Source organism: Macrotis lagotis, chromosome 2, assembly GCF_037893015.1.
Source record: "Macrotis lagotis isolate mMagLag1 chromosome 2, bilby.v1.9.chrom.fasta, whole genome shotgun sequence".
Lineage (NCBI taxonomy): Eukaryota > Metazoa > Chordata > Mammalia > Peramelemorphia > Peramelidae > Macrotis > Macrotis lagotis.
This window is the reverse complement of record NC_133659.1, coordinates 124,266,269-124,283,428: the sequence shown is the minus strand read 5'-3', so window position 1 is coordinate 124,283,428 and position 17,160 is coordinate 124,266,269. Positions and strand designations below refer to the sequence as shown.

Genomic DNA, 17,160 nt, shown 5'->3' with positions numbered 1-17,160 from the left:
ACTGTTAAACTTGTTTCCCTTTCTTAACCAACCTTGTTGTTCTCCCCAGCCCATCTTGTAACTGCCTCTTCTTTGCTTAAACTACCTTCTTAAAAACTCACCTTCTTTACCTTGTTAAAAAACTTAACTTGTGAACTTTTTGTAGTAACCTGTATAACTTGGGAATTAAAGACCATGCCTTTTCTCACTTTCAGAGAATCTGATGATTTTGTCACCTCTAAGATCTTCCCATCCCAATTGTTCCCGCAGCAAGACCAAAAAGAAGGTAAAGGATTCATATATACCCTCCTCCCGATTTCATAGCTCAAGAAATTGAAGGGGTATCAATTAAGGAATGGACAGACAAATCTTGACACATCAATGAAATGGCATACTATTATGCTGTAAAAAATGAGAAAAGGGACAAACCTTTTATTAAATAAACCTAAGAAGGCTCACTGAGGGAAATGAGTAGAACCAGGAGAAAAATCATACAATAACAACCCTTTAAGGACAAATAACTTTAAAAAATGCTGAACAATGATTATCCATGACTCCAGATGACCAATGATAAAATATGCAACCTATCCAGCTGTAATTAGGGGGTGGAATGAGGCCTGTAATCTGAAATGATCAATGCAGGAATGTGTTTTGCTAGACTATGCATATCTGTTATAGGAGTTTTGTTTTTCTTTTTCCCTGTGAGGGGGGAGGAGAAGTACATGAAGGGAAATAAAATACAGATGTTTGATAATTAAAAATATTCATTTCAAGATGGTGGCATGAAGGCAGCATTTCCTAGAAACTCCTTGCCCCCCAAACTCCAGAAAGTCAACAAATTATGACTCTAATCAAAATTTAGAGGGGCAGAACCCAGAGAGGGGTTGAGTGATACATTTTCCTAGTCCGAGATAATTTAGAAGTTCCACAGGAAAGGTGTGTTTCACTGAGACTGGGGGTTGGAAAAAAGCCGTGGCTGCAGCTCAGCTCAGCTCAGCCCAGTCTAGCCCAGTCCAGGGATCATAGGCAACAGCTTAAAGGGACCATGAGAGAATTCTGCTACACCAGAATGAGTGTGGAGTGAGGAACAGTGGTGAGAATCAGAGGAAACCAGCCTGTACCTCCAGAGCACAGACCACAGACAGTAAGGGGGTCAGGGGATGACAGAGCAGAAATCTCTCTGCTCTCCCTGAGGCAGGACTGCTGTTTGCCCACACTCAGATCCAAGTTGCAGTTTGGTCTTCTCTACTAATATAGCAGGGCTCCTCCTCACAGCTCCAGGGCAGAAGAGAGTGATTGTAGTCATCTACATATCAAAGCACAGGAAAGGGAGCACATGCCCTAGAAGGAATAAAGGTCCCAGTGCAGGGAACCAAAACAAAACAAAACCAAACCCAAAGCAGGTGTCCCAATAATATTCAAAAGCTCAGGAAGCACCCCAAAACCAGACACAGGCTGGAGAAAATAGAGAAAAAAGAGGAACACCATTCAGAAATACATTGTCTATGATCCCAAGAAGGATCAAAATATTCAGTCTGAAGATGAGGAAGCACAAGCTCCTACATCTAAAGACTCCATTGAAAAATGGAAGTTGGGCTCAGGCAGTGACAGAGCTCAAAAAAAAAAAAAGATTTTGAAAATCAAGTAAGGGAGATAGAAGAAAAACTGGGAAAAGAAATGAGAGAGATGCAGGAAAAACATGAAAAAGAAGTCAACAGCTTAGTCAAGGAAATAAAAAAAAATGCTGAAGAAAATAACACATTAAAAACCAGCATAAGCCAAATGGATAAAACAGTTCAAAAGTTACTGAGAAGAAGAATGCTTTGAAAAGCAGAATTGGCCAGATAGAAAAGGAGATAAGAAAGTTCTCTGAGAAAAACAAATCCTTCAGAAGTAGAATGGAGCTAAAGGAAACTGATAATTTTTTTTTTAGGTTTTTGCAAGGCAAATGGGGTTAAGTGGCTTGCCTAAGGCCACACAGCTAGGTAATTATTAAGTGTCTGAGACCGGATTTGAACCCAGGTACTCCTGACTCCAAGGCTGGTGCTTTATCCACTACTCCACCTAGCCACCCAGAAATTGATAATTTTAAGAGAAGTCAAGGCATAATACTTCAACACCAAAAGAAGTAAAACTTAGAAGAAAATGTGAAACATCTCATTGAAAAAACAACTGATCTGGAAAACAGATTCAGGAAAGATAATTTAAAAATTATTGAGATACCTGAAAGTTAGGATCAGGAAAAGAGCCTTGGCCTCATTTTTAAAAAAAATCCTATAGGAAAATTGCCCTCATATCCTAGAAGCAGAGGGTAAAATAGAAATTGAGAGAATCCACCGATTTCCCCCAGAAGAGATCCCAGGAATATTATCAAGTTCCAGAACTCCCAAGTGAAAGAGAAAATACTACAAGCAGCCAGAAGGATACAATTCAAATATCATGGAGCTGCAGTCAGGATCACACAGGACTTAGCACCAACTAACTACATCAAGAGCTTGTAGGGCTTGGAATATAATATTCCAGAAGGCAAAAGAACTTGGAATGTAACCAAGAATCAACTAACCAGCAAAACTGAACATCCTCAACAGCATATATATTCAATGGGATATAGACATCTAGAATAAGGAGAGAAGGGGGACAGGAGGATGGGGGGGAATGTGAGTGATGGAGGAGAGGGTGGACCTCGGGGGAGAGTGGTCAGATATAACACATTTTCTTTTTTACTTCTTGCAAGGGGCTGGGATTGGATGGCCTGTCTGGGACCACAGGGCCAGGTGGTTGCTGGGCCTTAGGGGTGGGAGGTGGGCTCGGGGCCTCTTGGCCCCAGGGCCGGGGATCTGTCTGCTGGGACACTCAGCTACCCTACAGCACATTTAAGAAGAGGGACAGAGTGAAAGGAGAGAAAATGTAGTATATGGTAGTAGGGAAGTAGGAATGGAGGAAGTTGCGATCAGCAATGGCAACAGTGGAAAATTATGGAAGTAGCTTTTGCCATGGACTTATCATAAAGAATGTGATCCACCCACGACAGAGCTGGTGATGTTGGAACACAGACTGAAGCACATTTTAAAATTATTATTATTATTATTATTGCTGTTGTGATTTGGGGGGGGGGTGTTGGGTGGCTCGCCTGGGGTCGCACAGCTGGGTTGTTGCTGGGTGTCTGGGGTCTGATTTGGACATGGGTGCTCCTGACTCCAGGGCCAGTGCTCTGTCCACTGCACCACCTGGCTGCCCCTACTATTATTATTATTATTATCATTTTATTGTATTTTGAATTTTTTTTTTTTTTTGGTTTTTGCAGGGCAGTGGGGTTGGGGTGGCTTGCCCAGGGTCTCACAGCTGGGTAATTGTTGATTGTCTGGGGCTGAATTTGGGTTCGGGTGCTCCTGACTCCAGGGTCCGTGCTCCATCCAATGTGCCACTTAGTTGCCCCTATTATTATTTTTTTAATTTTAATTTTTCCTCTTAACTTTATTGCTCATGAGGATCTATATTTTTTGGTGGAGGTGGTATTATGTTTACTTTTAAGCAAGAATATTTTAATAATGTATTAAAAAATCATTTGTACAAAAATAAAATAAATATAAAAATTCTTTCTTTGGTTTTTGCAAGGCAATGGGGTTAAGTGGCTTGTCCAAGGCCACACAGCTAGGTAATTATTAAATATCCAAGAATGGATTCGAACTCAGGTCCTCCTGACTCCAGGGCCAGTGCTCTATCCACTGCGCCACCTAGCCACCCCTAAATATAAATTAAAAAAAAATTCTCATCAGGTAGATGTTGACCTTACTTGTCCCCAATACAAAGAAAGTTTTTCTTTTAATTTGTAAGTTTCTTCTTTCTGATAATTCTTTTTCAATTAAAAATCATTTAACATTTTATCTATCCCTAGTTAACTGTAAAAACAATTTTAACATTTTTTTTATAACTTTGAGTTTCAAATTCTCTGCCTTTCTCTGCACTCCATCACTGAGAAAATATGCAATTTGATATATGCCACACAGGGGTAGTCATGTAAAACATTTTCATATTAGCCATATGGTGAAAGAGAACATAGACCAAATTTTTTAAAGAAAAATACAGTTAAAAAAAGTAGGTGCTTCCATCTGTATTCACATATCATCAGTTCTTTTTCTAGGTATGAATGGCATTTTTCTTCATAATTTCTTTAGAACTGTCTTGAGAATATTCAAAGTCATTCATAGTTGATCATCTTACAACGTTGTCATTACTTTGTACAGAGTACATTTCATTCTGTATCAGCACATGTAAGTCTTTCCAAGTTTTTCTATGTATTCCATCATAATCACTTACCACAACATATTTAGCAATTCCCCAATTGAGGGACATCCCCTCAATTTCCAATTCTTTGCCATCAGAAGAGAGCTGCCATAGACATTTTTCCTTTTTGTTTTTTTAAATTTCTTTTGTTACCCATAATTAAAATTTCATTTTCAAAAAAAAATAAACTGAACATCCTCTTCCAGGGGGAAAAGATGGACTTTCAATGAAACAGGGGAATTTCAAATGTTCCTGTTGAAATGACCCGAGCTGAACAGAAAATTTGACATTCAAATAAAGGACTCAGGTGAAGCATAGAGAGTGGAGCAGAAGGGTAAAATATGAAGGACTTGATGATGAACTGTATGTATTCCTGCATGGAAAGATGATACTGATGATACTCATATGAAACTTCTCATTTAATAGAGGAGGGAGAAGGAGTTTTTATAGATGAGCACAGGAGAGAGCTGAATCCTAAGATATAATATATTGAAAAATGGAGTTAATGGCTAAAAGGGAAATGCACTGGGAATAAGAGAAAGGAGAGGTGGAATAGGTTAAGATATTTCCTACAAAAGATGCATTTTTTATTTTTTTATTCATTACTTTGTAAATTTATTTATGTTTGTTTTTACAATGAGCTTTTGCAATGATATGGGAGGGGGGGAAAGTGAGGGGGAATGAGGGAACCTTCACTCCCATCAGAAATGGCTGAGAGGAAACAGCAATACATACTTAATAGGGTATAGACATCAAGAGTAAAAACAAGGGAAGGGGGGAATGTGGGTGTGATAGAGGAGAGGGTAGATCACAGGAGAGAACAGTCAGATATAACACATTTTCTTTTTCACTTCTTGCAAGGGGCTGGGATTGTGTGGCCTGTCCAAGACAGGGGTAGTTTGTGAGCTGGGGCATCTTGGCCCCAGGGTCGGTGATCAGTAGCTATGCTACTCAGTAGTCATCCTACAACACATTTTAGAAGAGGGACAGAATGAATGGAGAGAGAAAATATAATATATGGCAGTGGGGAGGAATGGATAGAGGGAATTACAATCAGCAATAGCAAAAGTGCAAAAATATAGAAGTAACTTTTATGCTGGACTTATAAAGAATGTGATCCACCCCAGAGACAGAGCTGATGGTATCAGAACACAGACTGAAACACATTTTTTTTTGCCTTTCCTTTATTTCTCATGAGGGTCTATACTTTTTAGGGGGAGGGGGATTATGTTTCCTCTTAAACAAGAATATTTTAGTAACATATAAAAAAAATCACTTGTACAAAAATATTCAAAGAAGCTCTGTTTGTGGTGGCAAAGAATTGTAAATTAATGTAATTAATTCCTTCAATTGGGGAATGACTTAACAAAATGTGTTATATGTATCTCATGGAACACTACTGTTCTGTTGGAAGCCAGGAGGGATGGGAATTCAGGGAAGCCTAGAAAAATTTGCATGGACTGATGCTGAGCGAGATTAGCAGAACCAGAAAAACACTGGGCACCCTGGCAGCAATATGGGGGTGATTACCAACCTGGATAGACTTGCTCATTCCATTAGTGCAACAATCAGACATAATACTTTTATTTTTCTTCCTTAGGGATATGATTTCTCTCTCATCACATTCAACTTAGATCAATGTATGCCATGGAAACAATGTAAAGACTAGCAGACTGCCTGGGAGGGGGAGCAAGATGGGGGGGGGGGGAATTGTAAAAAAGTCAAAATAAATTAAAAAAAGAACAAAGGAGAAACCAAGTTAAAAAAAAAGGAAAGTATACATTTCTGCAAAAAAAAAAAAAGAATTAATGGTTACTTTAGAGAGAGACCAGTTCCAATATAATAATAACTATCAGGTCAAGGTGAGTAAGGAAAGATATAGTAGAGTCAATGAATAACAAAGATAGCTTTTCCTCAGGGAAAGGGCTGAAAGATAGAGGAAGCCCCTGGGTCTTAATTTTCTTTTTTTAAATTTTTTTTTAGATTTTGCAAGGCAATGGGGTTAAGTGGCTTGCCAAAGGCCACCCGGGCTAAGGTAATTATTAAGTGTCTGAGGTCAGATTTGAACTCAGGTAACCCTTGACTCCAAGGCCGGTGCACCCAGCTGCCCCCCCCTCTTAATTTTCTTAAATGTAAAAAGATCTCTATCTAGCACCCACCTCTCAAGGTAATAATATGTATAAAAGAGCTAATTTTTGTACACTTTGAGAAACTTTTTATACTTTGAAAAACTTTTTTATAACTCTCAGCTGGCATCATTAAAACATATTTTAATTCTTTAAGATTCTCATTTTAACAAGTAAAAATAAAAAATGAAATACAGGATGATGCAATGGAAAGGAAACAAGGACTCAGGATTCCACATAAAACCCTCAGTTCAAATCCTGGCCCTGCTACTTACTTGTATAAATATAGACAAATCATTTACCCTTTGAGTCTTAGTTCCTAAACTCTCTCTAAAATGAAAAGATTGGACTAAAAGATCTCTAAGGTCATTTCCAGTTCTAAATCTATTAACCTAAACCAACATATCAATTATTCTGGATAAAGATTAAATAAACAAATTATAGTATTAATAATACTTCTAGAGATCAATTATTGAATGTTATTACATTTTAAAAGTTTAACTGAGGACATATCTTTAATAAGGATTAAGTCCCTATTAAAAAATTTCAAAGTAATTTTAATAAGTTGTATGTCTTAATTATATTCAAGTTCTGTTTTTAATTTTCCCTTAGAGGCCTCTGTTTCCCCCATCTTCACATGCAAAATCTTTCATCAGCCTCAAAAGACAAAGCAAAATGAGAATCTAACCTTAAAATTACTAGATTAAATATATTTTATTTTTTTTTAGATTTTTGCAAGACAAATGGGGTTAAGTGGCTTGCCCAAGGCCACACAGCTAGGTAATTATTAAGTGTCTGAGACTGGATTTGAACCCAGGTACTCCTGACTCCAGGGCCGGTGCTTTATCCACTGCGCCACCTAGCCGACCCTAGATTAAATTTAAATGTATATTTATTTGTTTGTTTGTTTTCTTGATAAAGATTTAGTCAGAAATGAAAATCAATTCTTAATTATCTGATGTTCCCAGACAACTATTTATTGTGATGACCAGACTCTTAATTTTGATGTCAACACTAAGAAGTCTTTCCCCAAAATTTCATACAGAAAACAGAACATTTCAGAAGGTCATAAGAATTGTTATTTTTAATGTTTCATTTATAAGATTTTTAAAGACTTATTTTTCATATTTTAAATGTAGTTATCACAACTATCCTTTAAGTTTGGCATAGTAAAGCAGTTATTTTATTCTTTCTCAAAATATAGCTAGAGAAAATATTTATTCAACATCCATCATCCCTTACCATACTGCGCAATGGAAGGGGGTGAAAAATACCAACATGGCCCCTATCTTCAAAGAACTTATGATGTTCTTAAGACATTGCCCAAGATACCAAAGATGTTCAATAAACTTTTCTTGAATTAAGGTTTTAAGGAATCTTCTGAAAACTTCATGTCAAAGTTGTTTAGGCTAGGGGAATGTGTTATCACTGAGTGTAGTCCTATCCACCTGGAGGGCTAAGATTGAGGAGGGTAAGAGCCATATGTGTTCTGTCATTTTCCTTCCCTCTTTGCCCTCCTGGTTAAGCTAAAGATCCTCACTTGGACAAGGGAGGATAATGTCTTTGACAAACAAATGATTAAGAAAATATATAAACATCCATACATATTCCAGTACATATCTATTTCATCTACAGCCAATACATTTCAAGTGCTACTTGCCTGGTACATTATAGTAAATGAATATATACATATATACATATTTATTAAGGTTCTTACAACTGTCAATTAGTGTGTTATGGGGAATTTTAACCATTTAGGATTCATTAAGAAAGATAAAAGAAAAACATGCACTGAGCTGAAAAAACACTAATATGGCTGCTAAAGAAAAGGGAGAGATAAAGCAGCAGGAGAAGGCATTAGAAAACTTGAGTTCCAGTCCTGCTGGCCAAGTTACTAGCTCTCTGGTTTTCAGTTTCCTTATCTATAAAAAGAGGAAGACTATGTGGTACCTAAGTTTCCTTCCCATTTGAACAACCTATGATAGAGTCAGTGTGGTTTTTTTTTTTTGTCCTAAAGAAGAAATTCCCTTTATTGATACCAATCAGTCATTGTTGCAGTATTGTAGCTTATCCAAACTCTAAGTCTGGACCAGTCCTCTACTAGTTCTCATGCAATCTTTCAGGCTCAGCATTAAAGGCCTTTTAATTTTAGTTATAATTTAATACTTTCATGCCAATTCCTCCTTTTGGAGCATCCTGAAGGTTAAAAAAAAAATTCATCAAATATCAGACTTAGTAAAGACCATGTTTAAGTCCTGCCTCTGAGCCTTACTAATCATTATGTGATCACTCCACTCTGTCCTATACTCAAATTGTCAAATTAATCTTCTTAAAACATAGGTAAGACCACATGACCCCACTTTCCTATCCAATCAGCTCCATTACCTTTTTATTGCTGCTTCTAGGATCTAATAAGAAAGTCCTCTGGCATTTAAAGCCCTTGACAATTTGTAACTTTTCCGTTGTCTTATATTTTATTCCCTCTAACATACAGTAGAATTTAATGTTTTCACCCGGTTGTCTCCATGGCTAGAAATTCTCTCCTTTATCTTTTACCATCTGGATTCCCTGATTTCTTTCAAGTCTTAGTTAAAGTTTCAGCTTCTGCAAAAGGCCTTTTCCAGTCCAACTTCATCCTGATGCCTGTTCTCCAAGATTCCCTTCAATTTATCTTTGTCTATATTTTGTTTTTGAATAGTTTGCATGTTGTCTCCCCCATTAGCCTGGGAGCTCCCTGGATCACGGGACTGGTTTGTGAGCATATATGTTTGGTTTTGCCTTCCCTCTAGTACTTGGAAAACAATAGATGTTTAATAAATGCTGACTAATTGACCCTGAGGCAGTTGGACACAGTGAAACAACCAAATTCTCAGCACAGGGATCTTTCCTACATTCACCATTCTGGAGAAGGTGAAGCAGTGAAACAGAAAGTACTTATTTTAAGTAATCAAATGGAGTGATAGCCTGACAGAAAACTAAATCCAGAGTTGCCACTATATCACATACAACAAATAAAATTGTACCAAAAATGGAGTGCTAGAAAAAGTTTCAAAAGATAATGGGACATAAGAGGTAAATATCTAAGGAATGCTAAGATTTGATAACTCTTTCTTGGGTCTTTTGCCCAGTCCATACATACTGACTTCATTATCCTGTATCTTGCTCCCCAAGCTGAACTCTTTGCTCCTACTTCCCAAAGTGATTCACTGGGTAACTTAGGTAACATCAGATTTACCTGTTAATTATGAGCTTCTCTAAGCCTGATTACCAATTACCATGGCGACTTTATGTTTGGTACAGTACTCCACTGTAAAGTAGAACTTAATTAATCTGATTTTTTTTAAATAACTGGCACTTCCCGGTAATCCTTCCAATATGTCAACTGAAATTTATGCTGAAAAGTATAACAAAATCAAATCATCATGTTCTTACAAATTATACAAAAAACTACTATAACTTAACCAGCAAATTATCTGCTAAAAAAGAAAGAGAAAAATTAGGAACCTGGGAGATAAAATGTTTTCCGCCTTTTCACCACAAGTCATACTAGAAGACTCAAAATGGGGTATACTGAAACATTTTATTTATCCAGTCACCCGTTTATAACTTCAATTCTTCATTCTCGCTCACTTTCAGCTGCCAGTAGCTGCTCCTAAAATGATCTCAAAAATATTTTGTATATACCTATTCATAAACCTCTATAAATGCCTATATATAGAATGCTTGTATGTGTGCATGTTACCCATGGAGAAATTATAACCTCTTCGAGGGAAGGGCTATTTTCATTTTATTTCTGTATCACCATTATGCACTCAAATGTTATTTGAAGGTCTAGTGGAGGACTTGAGAGTTGAGTTAAATCTCAAAATAAGAGAGGGACTTGCACCTGTGATTCAAAGGTAAAGAACAGCTCAAACAAAAGTCAGATGGAAATTAGTAGAGCACATTATCTGTCCACTTCTATATGGCCATAGCCTGCAACATTTTTATAGTTTCTTTAAAATCATTTAGGAGGAAAGAATACAGAAGACATAATATAGTAGTAAATAGAGAGGTGAATGATTCTGAGTTCATGGTGACACAAGGAGTACTGTTAATTCTATAGTTTTCTACTATATCATACATATACTATAAATAGCCTTTTCATTTCCTTGATCCTTCAGTATTAAGTTCCATAGAGTTCCATAGCAATGGATGGAACCACCAGCAAACATTCTCTAGGAACACAATACAAATATAGGTTTCTAAATTGCTCCAAAAATATCCCAGTTAGTTTTCCTTGTCTTGGTCATATGTAAAAATGATTGAGGAACTCAGAGCTATAAAAAGTTTATTACCAAAAGTTTTGAAGTTTTTTTTATAACAGATTTTTTTTTTATCTTAAACTATCAACATGTTTACTGGTACTATAGGATCTGGGATTACAATTATTCAACTCTGAAGTGACAAACAGTAAAAAAACCAAATCTTGCAAATATCCATTGTCCAAAAAACCCTTAGTAAATTAAATATTTTGCATAACTGGGTTTTTAAACAAGTGTAATTTGTTTTAAAAATTATTCAATATTAGGTGTTTCACCAAATGAGGAATCAGTCACAGCATAATTGTACTTAATCATTTAGAGAATATCAGAATATGTAGATAGGCCCTTAAACTAAAGGAAATATTCTTTGAACAGTATACACATACTGTTCTCAAAAAGAAAAAATTCAATCTTCTCAGGATCATAAAGATGCATGCATAAAAATTTCACCCTCATAAATATATCTTAAAAAGTAATTTTTATGTTAAGAATGATGGTAAAATGTTCAAGTATCTTGATTATTTTCAATTCATCTTCAAAGGCTAAATAAAATAAAATAATCAGTTCTTGACCTTAGTCTTCACATGGTTGGGGGGAAGGTTTTTGTCTTTTTAACATTTATTCATACTGTGTTAAGATTTCTCCCAATTAGGGGCGGCTAGGTGGTGAAGTGGACAGAGCACTGGCCCTGGAGTCAGGAGTCCCTGAGTTCAAATCTACCTCAGACACTTAATGATTACCTAACTGTGTGGCCTTGGGAAAGCCACTCAACCCCATTTTCCTTGCAAAAAAAAAAAAACCCTTAAAAAAAAGAGAGATTTCTCCCAATTACTTTGAAAAATACTTGATTTCAAGCAAAAACTATTCATGAAAACCAAGTTTGACTAATTATGCCAATATTAATATATTAACTGCCAAATTAGCTTATTTTTTCTAGCTCAATGATGAGTCAGATTATTGGGGGGATGTAAAATTAGTTCATTTAACAATCCTCATTAATAATTCTAACACTGCATCTTAAAATAGCCTAAATACTTAAATACATTCTGGTACTGTACACTAATTGTTTTGTTATATTGGCCATATCTTTCTCACAACTAAACTGCAAGTTCTTTAAGGACAAGAATTAATCTACTGGTGGAGCCATGACTACACCACCTGCCCTAGACTCAGGAAGACCTCAGAAACTTAATAGCTATGTGACTCTTGGCAAGTCACTTAATCCCAATTGCCTCAAAAAAAATTAATCAACAGACAAGCATTTATTAAACTTACAATCTCCAAGGTACTGGAACTACAAAGACAAAAAAAGAAACAGACCTGTTCTTAAGCACTTTCCTTTCCTTTGGGAAAACAAGTTGGTCCACACATAAGTGAATTTAAAATATACACAAAATAAATAATCATGCCTAACACAGATTATTAATCAGTAACCTCTTTCTGGTTTGCATGTCACTCTACAAGTAACCTCTATTATCAACTGAGACCACTGAATAAAACATACCAAAATACGTTTAATCTTAGTATTACATGCACATAAAAGTGTCTGTGTAATTTGACTGATCCTCACAATAAACTTAGGAAGTAGATGCCATTATAAGCATCATTTTACAGATGAGGAAAGTCAGTCAGAGAGTGGTTAAGTGATTTGCCCATGGTTATACAGCTACTAGCTATGAAAGAAAGAATTTGAACTCATTCCAAGTCCAGGGCTCCATGCATTATGCCACCTAATTGCCTCCTGGTAAATACATGCCAGAAGGAGTGAGGTACTAGTGATTCTTTAGCTGGAAGTGCTTAACTAGGTTAGGTGTGAGACATTAACAAGTACTCAGTAATTGTGAGGGGATAATATGTGTTTAATATTTAGTACTTTCTCTACATATAGGAGAAAATCAGCAAAATATGAAAAATCAATTATAACTAGAATGGTAACTTCAGGATCCAGATCAAGAGAACTCCTCAGGGGTGGCTAGGTGGCCCAGTGGATAGAGCACTGGCCCTGGAGTCAGGAGGACCTGAGTTCAAATTTGACTTCAAACACCTAGCTGTGTGACCTTGGGCAAGTGACTTAACCCCATTTGCCTTTCAAAAACCTAAAAAAAGAGAGAGAAAAAGAGAACTCCTCAGAAAGGAAAAATATTCATTAAAAGTTCCAGATTATATTAATTTCAAATGAGTGTTTTTTCAGCAGATACCTTTAACCAGAAACCTTCATATTTTTTTATATCTTAATTCCCTCTTCAGAAACTCTACACACTCTATGTTAATTCCTCACACATCTCATATGAATATAGTTTTTATCTCCTTGACTTTTCAGCTTTCTTTCAAGCCTGAAATAGCCCTTTTCTTCACAACTCTGCCCTTGGAATCCCTGGTTTTCTTCCCAGCTGGGCTCCAGAGCCGGCTTTATCACGCCCCTTCGGGTTGCCCGGCTACCACCCACTCTCCAAGGTGATCTGCTTGGCACACATCTATGATAGATGCCACGTGGTCTTCTTCCCCTTAGAATGCAAGCTCCTTGAGGGCAGAAACCGTTTCTTTTGTCTTTGTGTCCCAAGCAGTGTAGTTATGCAATTATCCTGGATGGAAAACATATTCATAGGATGAACACGATCGTTGCTTAATTTAAGTATTGTACAGAAGCCTACACTCTGTACTGCTTCTAGGATACCTGATTCTACACTAGCAGGCTTCCCCACAAGTGTAGGTACACGATGTTCATTTTTTCCAAGAGAGAAATGGGGGAAAAATGCTCTAATCGCAAAAAGAAAATAAACAGACATAAAAATACACTTCATCCTATCTTTCATTCAGAAATATCAAAAGGGAAGGGCAGGTTCTGATGCCGCTGTGCTTTACAACTAATCTCTCCTAACAACCCGGATTACATTTTCTACTTTTTTCCCCATTATATAAAAACAAAGCCACTGAGGATGCAATTTTTAAAAAATCACAATTTTCAAACATGATCACGTTCTCCCAGAGGTGAGGTTAAAAACAAAAGCTCCGCAATCGTTGCTGTGACTTGTCAGAGTCTTAGGGGGCCGAAATGTCTCTCCGTCTGTGTGTCTAGGGACCCCGACCCCCACGAATTCAACCGGCCATTTCGCATCGCTCCGCAGCGCGGCCGGGGCTCCCGGGCCGGCTTAAGCGCCCTCACCGGGTCCGGCTCCGCCAGGTTGGGAGGCGCCGGGCCTGGCGAGCGCGGGGCGCGGGGAGCCCCGGCCGGCCGCCCCGCCCCCTCGGGGCCGGCCGGCCCGGCCCGGGCGGGGGGCGCGTGGAAGTCCACGCCGCCGACTGGCTGCCCCGCGGCGGCGGCTTCCCGGGCTCGGACCCCGCCGGCCCTGTTGCAAACCTGCGCCCCGCGCCGCCCAGGTAAACACGCGCCGCCCCGGCGGCCCCCGCCTGGCCGGCCCCGGGCGCAGATGCACCGCTACAGAAAGCGGAGTCCCGGCGCCCCGGCCCCGGCCCCGGCCCGGCCCGGCCCCGGCCCCGCGGGCGGCCCGAGGGGCGGCGCGGCGGAGGGGCGCGGCCGGGGCGCCGCGATACTCACATTTTCCGTGTCCCGCTCGTTCACGGTCGGCAATGGCGTCCGGGCAGACATCTTGTGCGGGCGCGGCGGCCGCCGCGGGGTCGCTCCGGGGTCTCGGCGGCCCGGCCGAGGAGGGGCGGGCCGCGCCGGAGGGGGGCGGGCCGCGCCGGAGGCGGGCGGGGAGCGGGGCGGCCCGCAGTGCGCGGCGCGGGCGGGGGGACCGGGACGAGGGGGAGGAGGAGGAGGAGGAGGAGGAGGACGAGGAGCCCTTCCCGCAGCGCCGCGGAGGAGGAGGAGGAGGAGGGGGCCGGGGCGAGAGGCGGGCGGGCGGGCGGCTGGGCCGGGGCGGCTGGGCCGGGGCGCCCGCTCCCGCTACGCTCGCCGGGTCGTGGCAGGGGGAGGCGGTGCCTCGATCGCGACAGAAAGGGCGGGGCTGGAGCGGGGGGGGGGGGGCGCCCGGAGGACAGGCGGGGAGCGGCCGGGGCAGCGCGACTCGCCGCCGCCGCCGCCGCCGCCGCCGCGCGTCCTAGGCTCGCTCCCCGGGCAGCGCCGCGCCTCCTTCGCTCGCTCCCCGGCAGCGCCGCGCGCTCTCCGCGCGCTCTCCGCTCGCTCCGCCGCCGCGCGCTCTCCGCGCGCTCCCCGGCCGCGCCGCGCCGCGCCCCCGCCCCCGGCCGGCTCCCCTCGGCCCGCCTCAGGTGCGCGGCGCAGGGCCGGGCCGGCCTCCGAGCCCCGCGGCGCAGCCCGGCTCCGCGCCGCCGCCCGGCCGCCTCCCCGGGGCCGCCGCCGGGGGGAGGGGGCGCCGCGCCTGCCTTCAGCCCCTCGTTAGGCTGCCGGCCTCCTCCTCCTCCCGCCGCCTCCTCCCCCCGGGCCGCCCCCGGGCCCCGGCGCCGAGCCGCGGGCCCCCTCTTGTTCCTTCTGGGCCAAAGCCAATGAAACCGCTTGTCCTTTGTGCGTTGCGGTGTCAAAAACAACAGCGCCACGGACCCCCGTGCCGCGCCCGCCCCCATGAATGTGGCGCCCCCCCCCCCCCCCGCGCCCCGCCTGGACCACCCGAAGAGCCGGGCCGAGCAGCGGCCGCCCCCCGCGCTTCAGAGGGAGGGGAGGCGGCAGAGCCCCTCGCCCCAGCGTCCACGGGCCTAAAGATTTTACTTACTCTGACTTTTACAGTGCCCCCCAATCTTCCCTCCCCCCACCCTGGATTTGCCCTTGGAAGCAAGTTCAAAGGGGGGCGGCCCCAACTTTCCGCACTCCCCTCCCCCAGGTGACTGCCCCACTTGTCGTGAAACCCCCGGAGGACGGCATGCATGTGTGTGGCATCTTCCCCAGCAGTCACCGGACTCCGGTCCAGCCGCTTCAGTTCAAGTGCCCTCACATCTTACCCTCCGGCACGCGATCATGCCATTTGTACTCGGCTTTTCTCCATTTTCCTTTTCTGTCCCACATTAAATCCGTGCCTGGGAGGGGAGCTAAAGGGAAAAGAAACTGTTTTATGGACGAGGGTGTGTGTATAGATGTGTCTACATCTATACATGTGTCCATGTATGTGACCATACATAGGTGTCTATACAGACGCACACTAGTGAATATATAGATAGATAGATATCTATATATAGATAGATAGGTATATCTTCTACTATTTATAGTTTTTTCCCTCAAATTGTTTGGGGAATTCTAAAAGAGTGAAAAATCTGACCTTTTTATGCAATTCATCCAGTTTGAAGGAACTATTTGTATAGCATCAAACTTTTCTTTCCCTGACTCATTGAAGAATAGTTCTGAAAAGCAAACATTAGACTCAATCATCTTAACAGGCCAGCCCTCAAAACAGTAACTAGCAAAGGTCCCAAGAACAAAATGTTTCCAGCTTCTATTTACATTCATCTCAGACCTCACATGTCTCTAGGATGAGGGAGAAAGGGACAGAGAAGGTGTTAATTACCTTTTTTTAAAATTATCTTATTTTTGAAATCACTCCATTCTTCAATCTTACAAAGCAAATGGAAGGGGAAACTGGGTATTTAAAGCCATTCAACCCCCTATAATTAACTATCACCACATTCCAAACAGGAGTTATTTTATGAAATTCCAAGAAAACATCCTGAAACAGAGGGCACAACTGAGAACACCAGGGTTTTTTAATTAAAACTTTTCTACAGAAGCATCTTGTGGGCCACAAGGGGATCTGGGGATGTGAGGCACAAGGGGCTTATATTTAGCTACACTGGTCTATGAGAAAGGTGACCACCCAGAAAGTTGACCCCCCCCCCCAAAAAGTGGAAGCAGTAGGGAAAGAGTATGGTGATAGTGATTCACCTGTATCAGTATTTTTAGAATGCACAATAATTTTTAGTGTATTACTAATTCAAGAAATGAATTATTTTCAAAGGTTTACCTCATGGTAATCCTGTATAATAGTCAAGTATGTGGTTTTTATCCCCTTGGTACACAACTGAAGTTCCAGTGATTTGTCCAAGCTTACAGAAGCATGCCAGACTGAAAAGCAGACAGCTGGCAGTGGTGGCACTAATTGATATCTTGCACTAGGCAACATTCACTACATATAACAAGGTAGTAGAGCTAATTACAAGCAGAGCTGGGACTGGAATCCAGGTTTTCAGTTCTCAGTTTCCTAGACCACATGACTTCCACAGACAAGTAGGTATATTTTAGAAATCATTTGGCTAAATATGCAGCACTATACCTTTTATGTTGGAAATCAGTGAAAGCTAAAGGACAATAGTGAATATGTATTTCATATAATATGCAAGAACTAGCTCTTCGGTAACATGGACACAAGAAGAATACTATTGCTACATAAGCCCCAAAGTGGGCATGTCTTCCACAATTCTGGCTAACAAAATACTACAAAAACAGCTCCATCTGTCCAAAAACCATATCCAAACAAGCTTCATTTGTTTCCATGTTTTAGAGT

At 41.4% G+C, this 17,160-nt stretch overlaps 1 protein-coding gene across 9 annotated transcripts in view; it reads right to left on the bottom strand.

Annotated features, from left to right (window-relative positions):
• MARK1 (microtubule affinity regulating kinase 1) overlaps positions 1-15,685 on the bottom strand; it is a 149,804-nt gene extending 134,119 nt beyond the window's left edge. For 8 of the 9 annotated variants that reach the window (XR_012475729.1, XM_074222707.1, XM_074222704.1 and 5 more), the window contains exon 1: positions 14,250-14,355. Coding sequence is in view for 8 of the 9 variants with exons in the window: in XM_074222707.1 (XP_074078808.1) it covers positions 14,250-14,300 (51 nt within the window). In the remaining variant the exon portion in view is untranslated. Of the gene's footprint in view, positions 1-14,249; positions 14,356-15,607 lie in introns of those variants that run through there. The other variant, XM_074222706.1, reaches the window with a different exon arrangement.
• Positions 15,686-17,160: the final 1,475 nt, after the last annotated feature.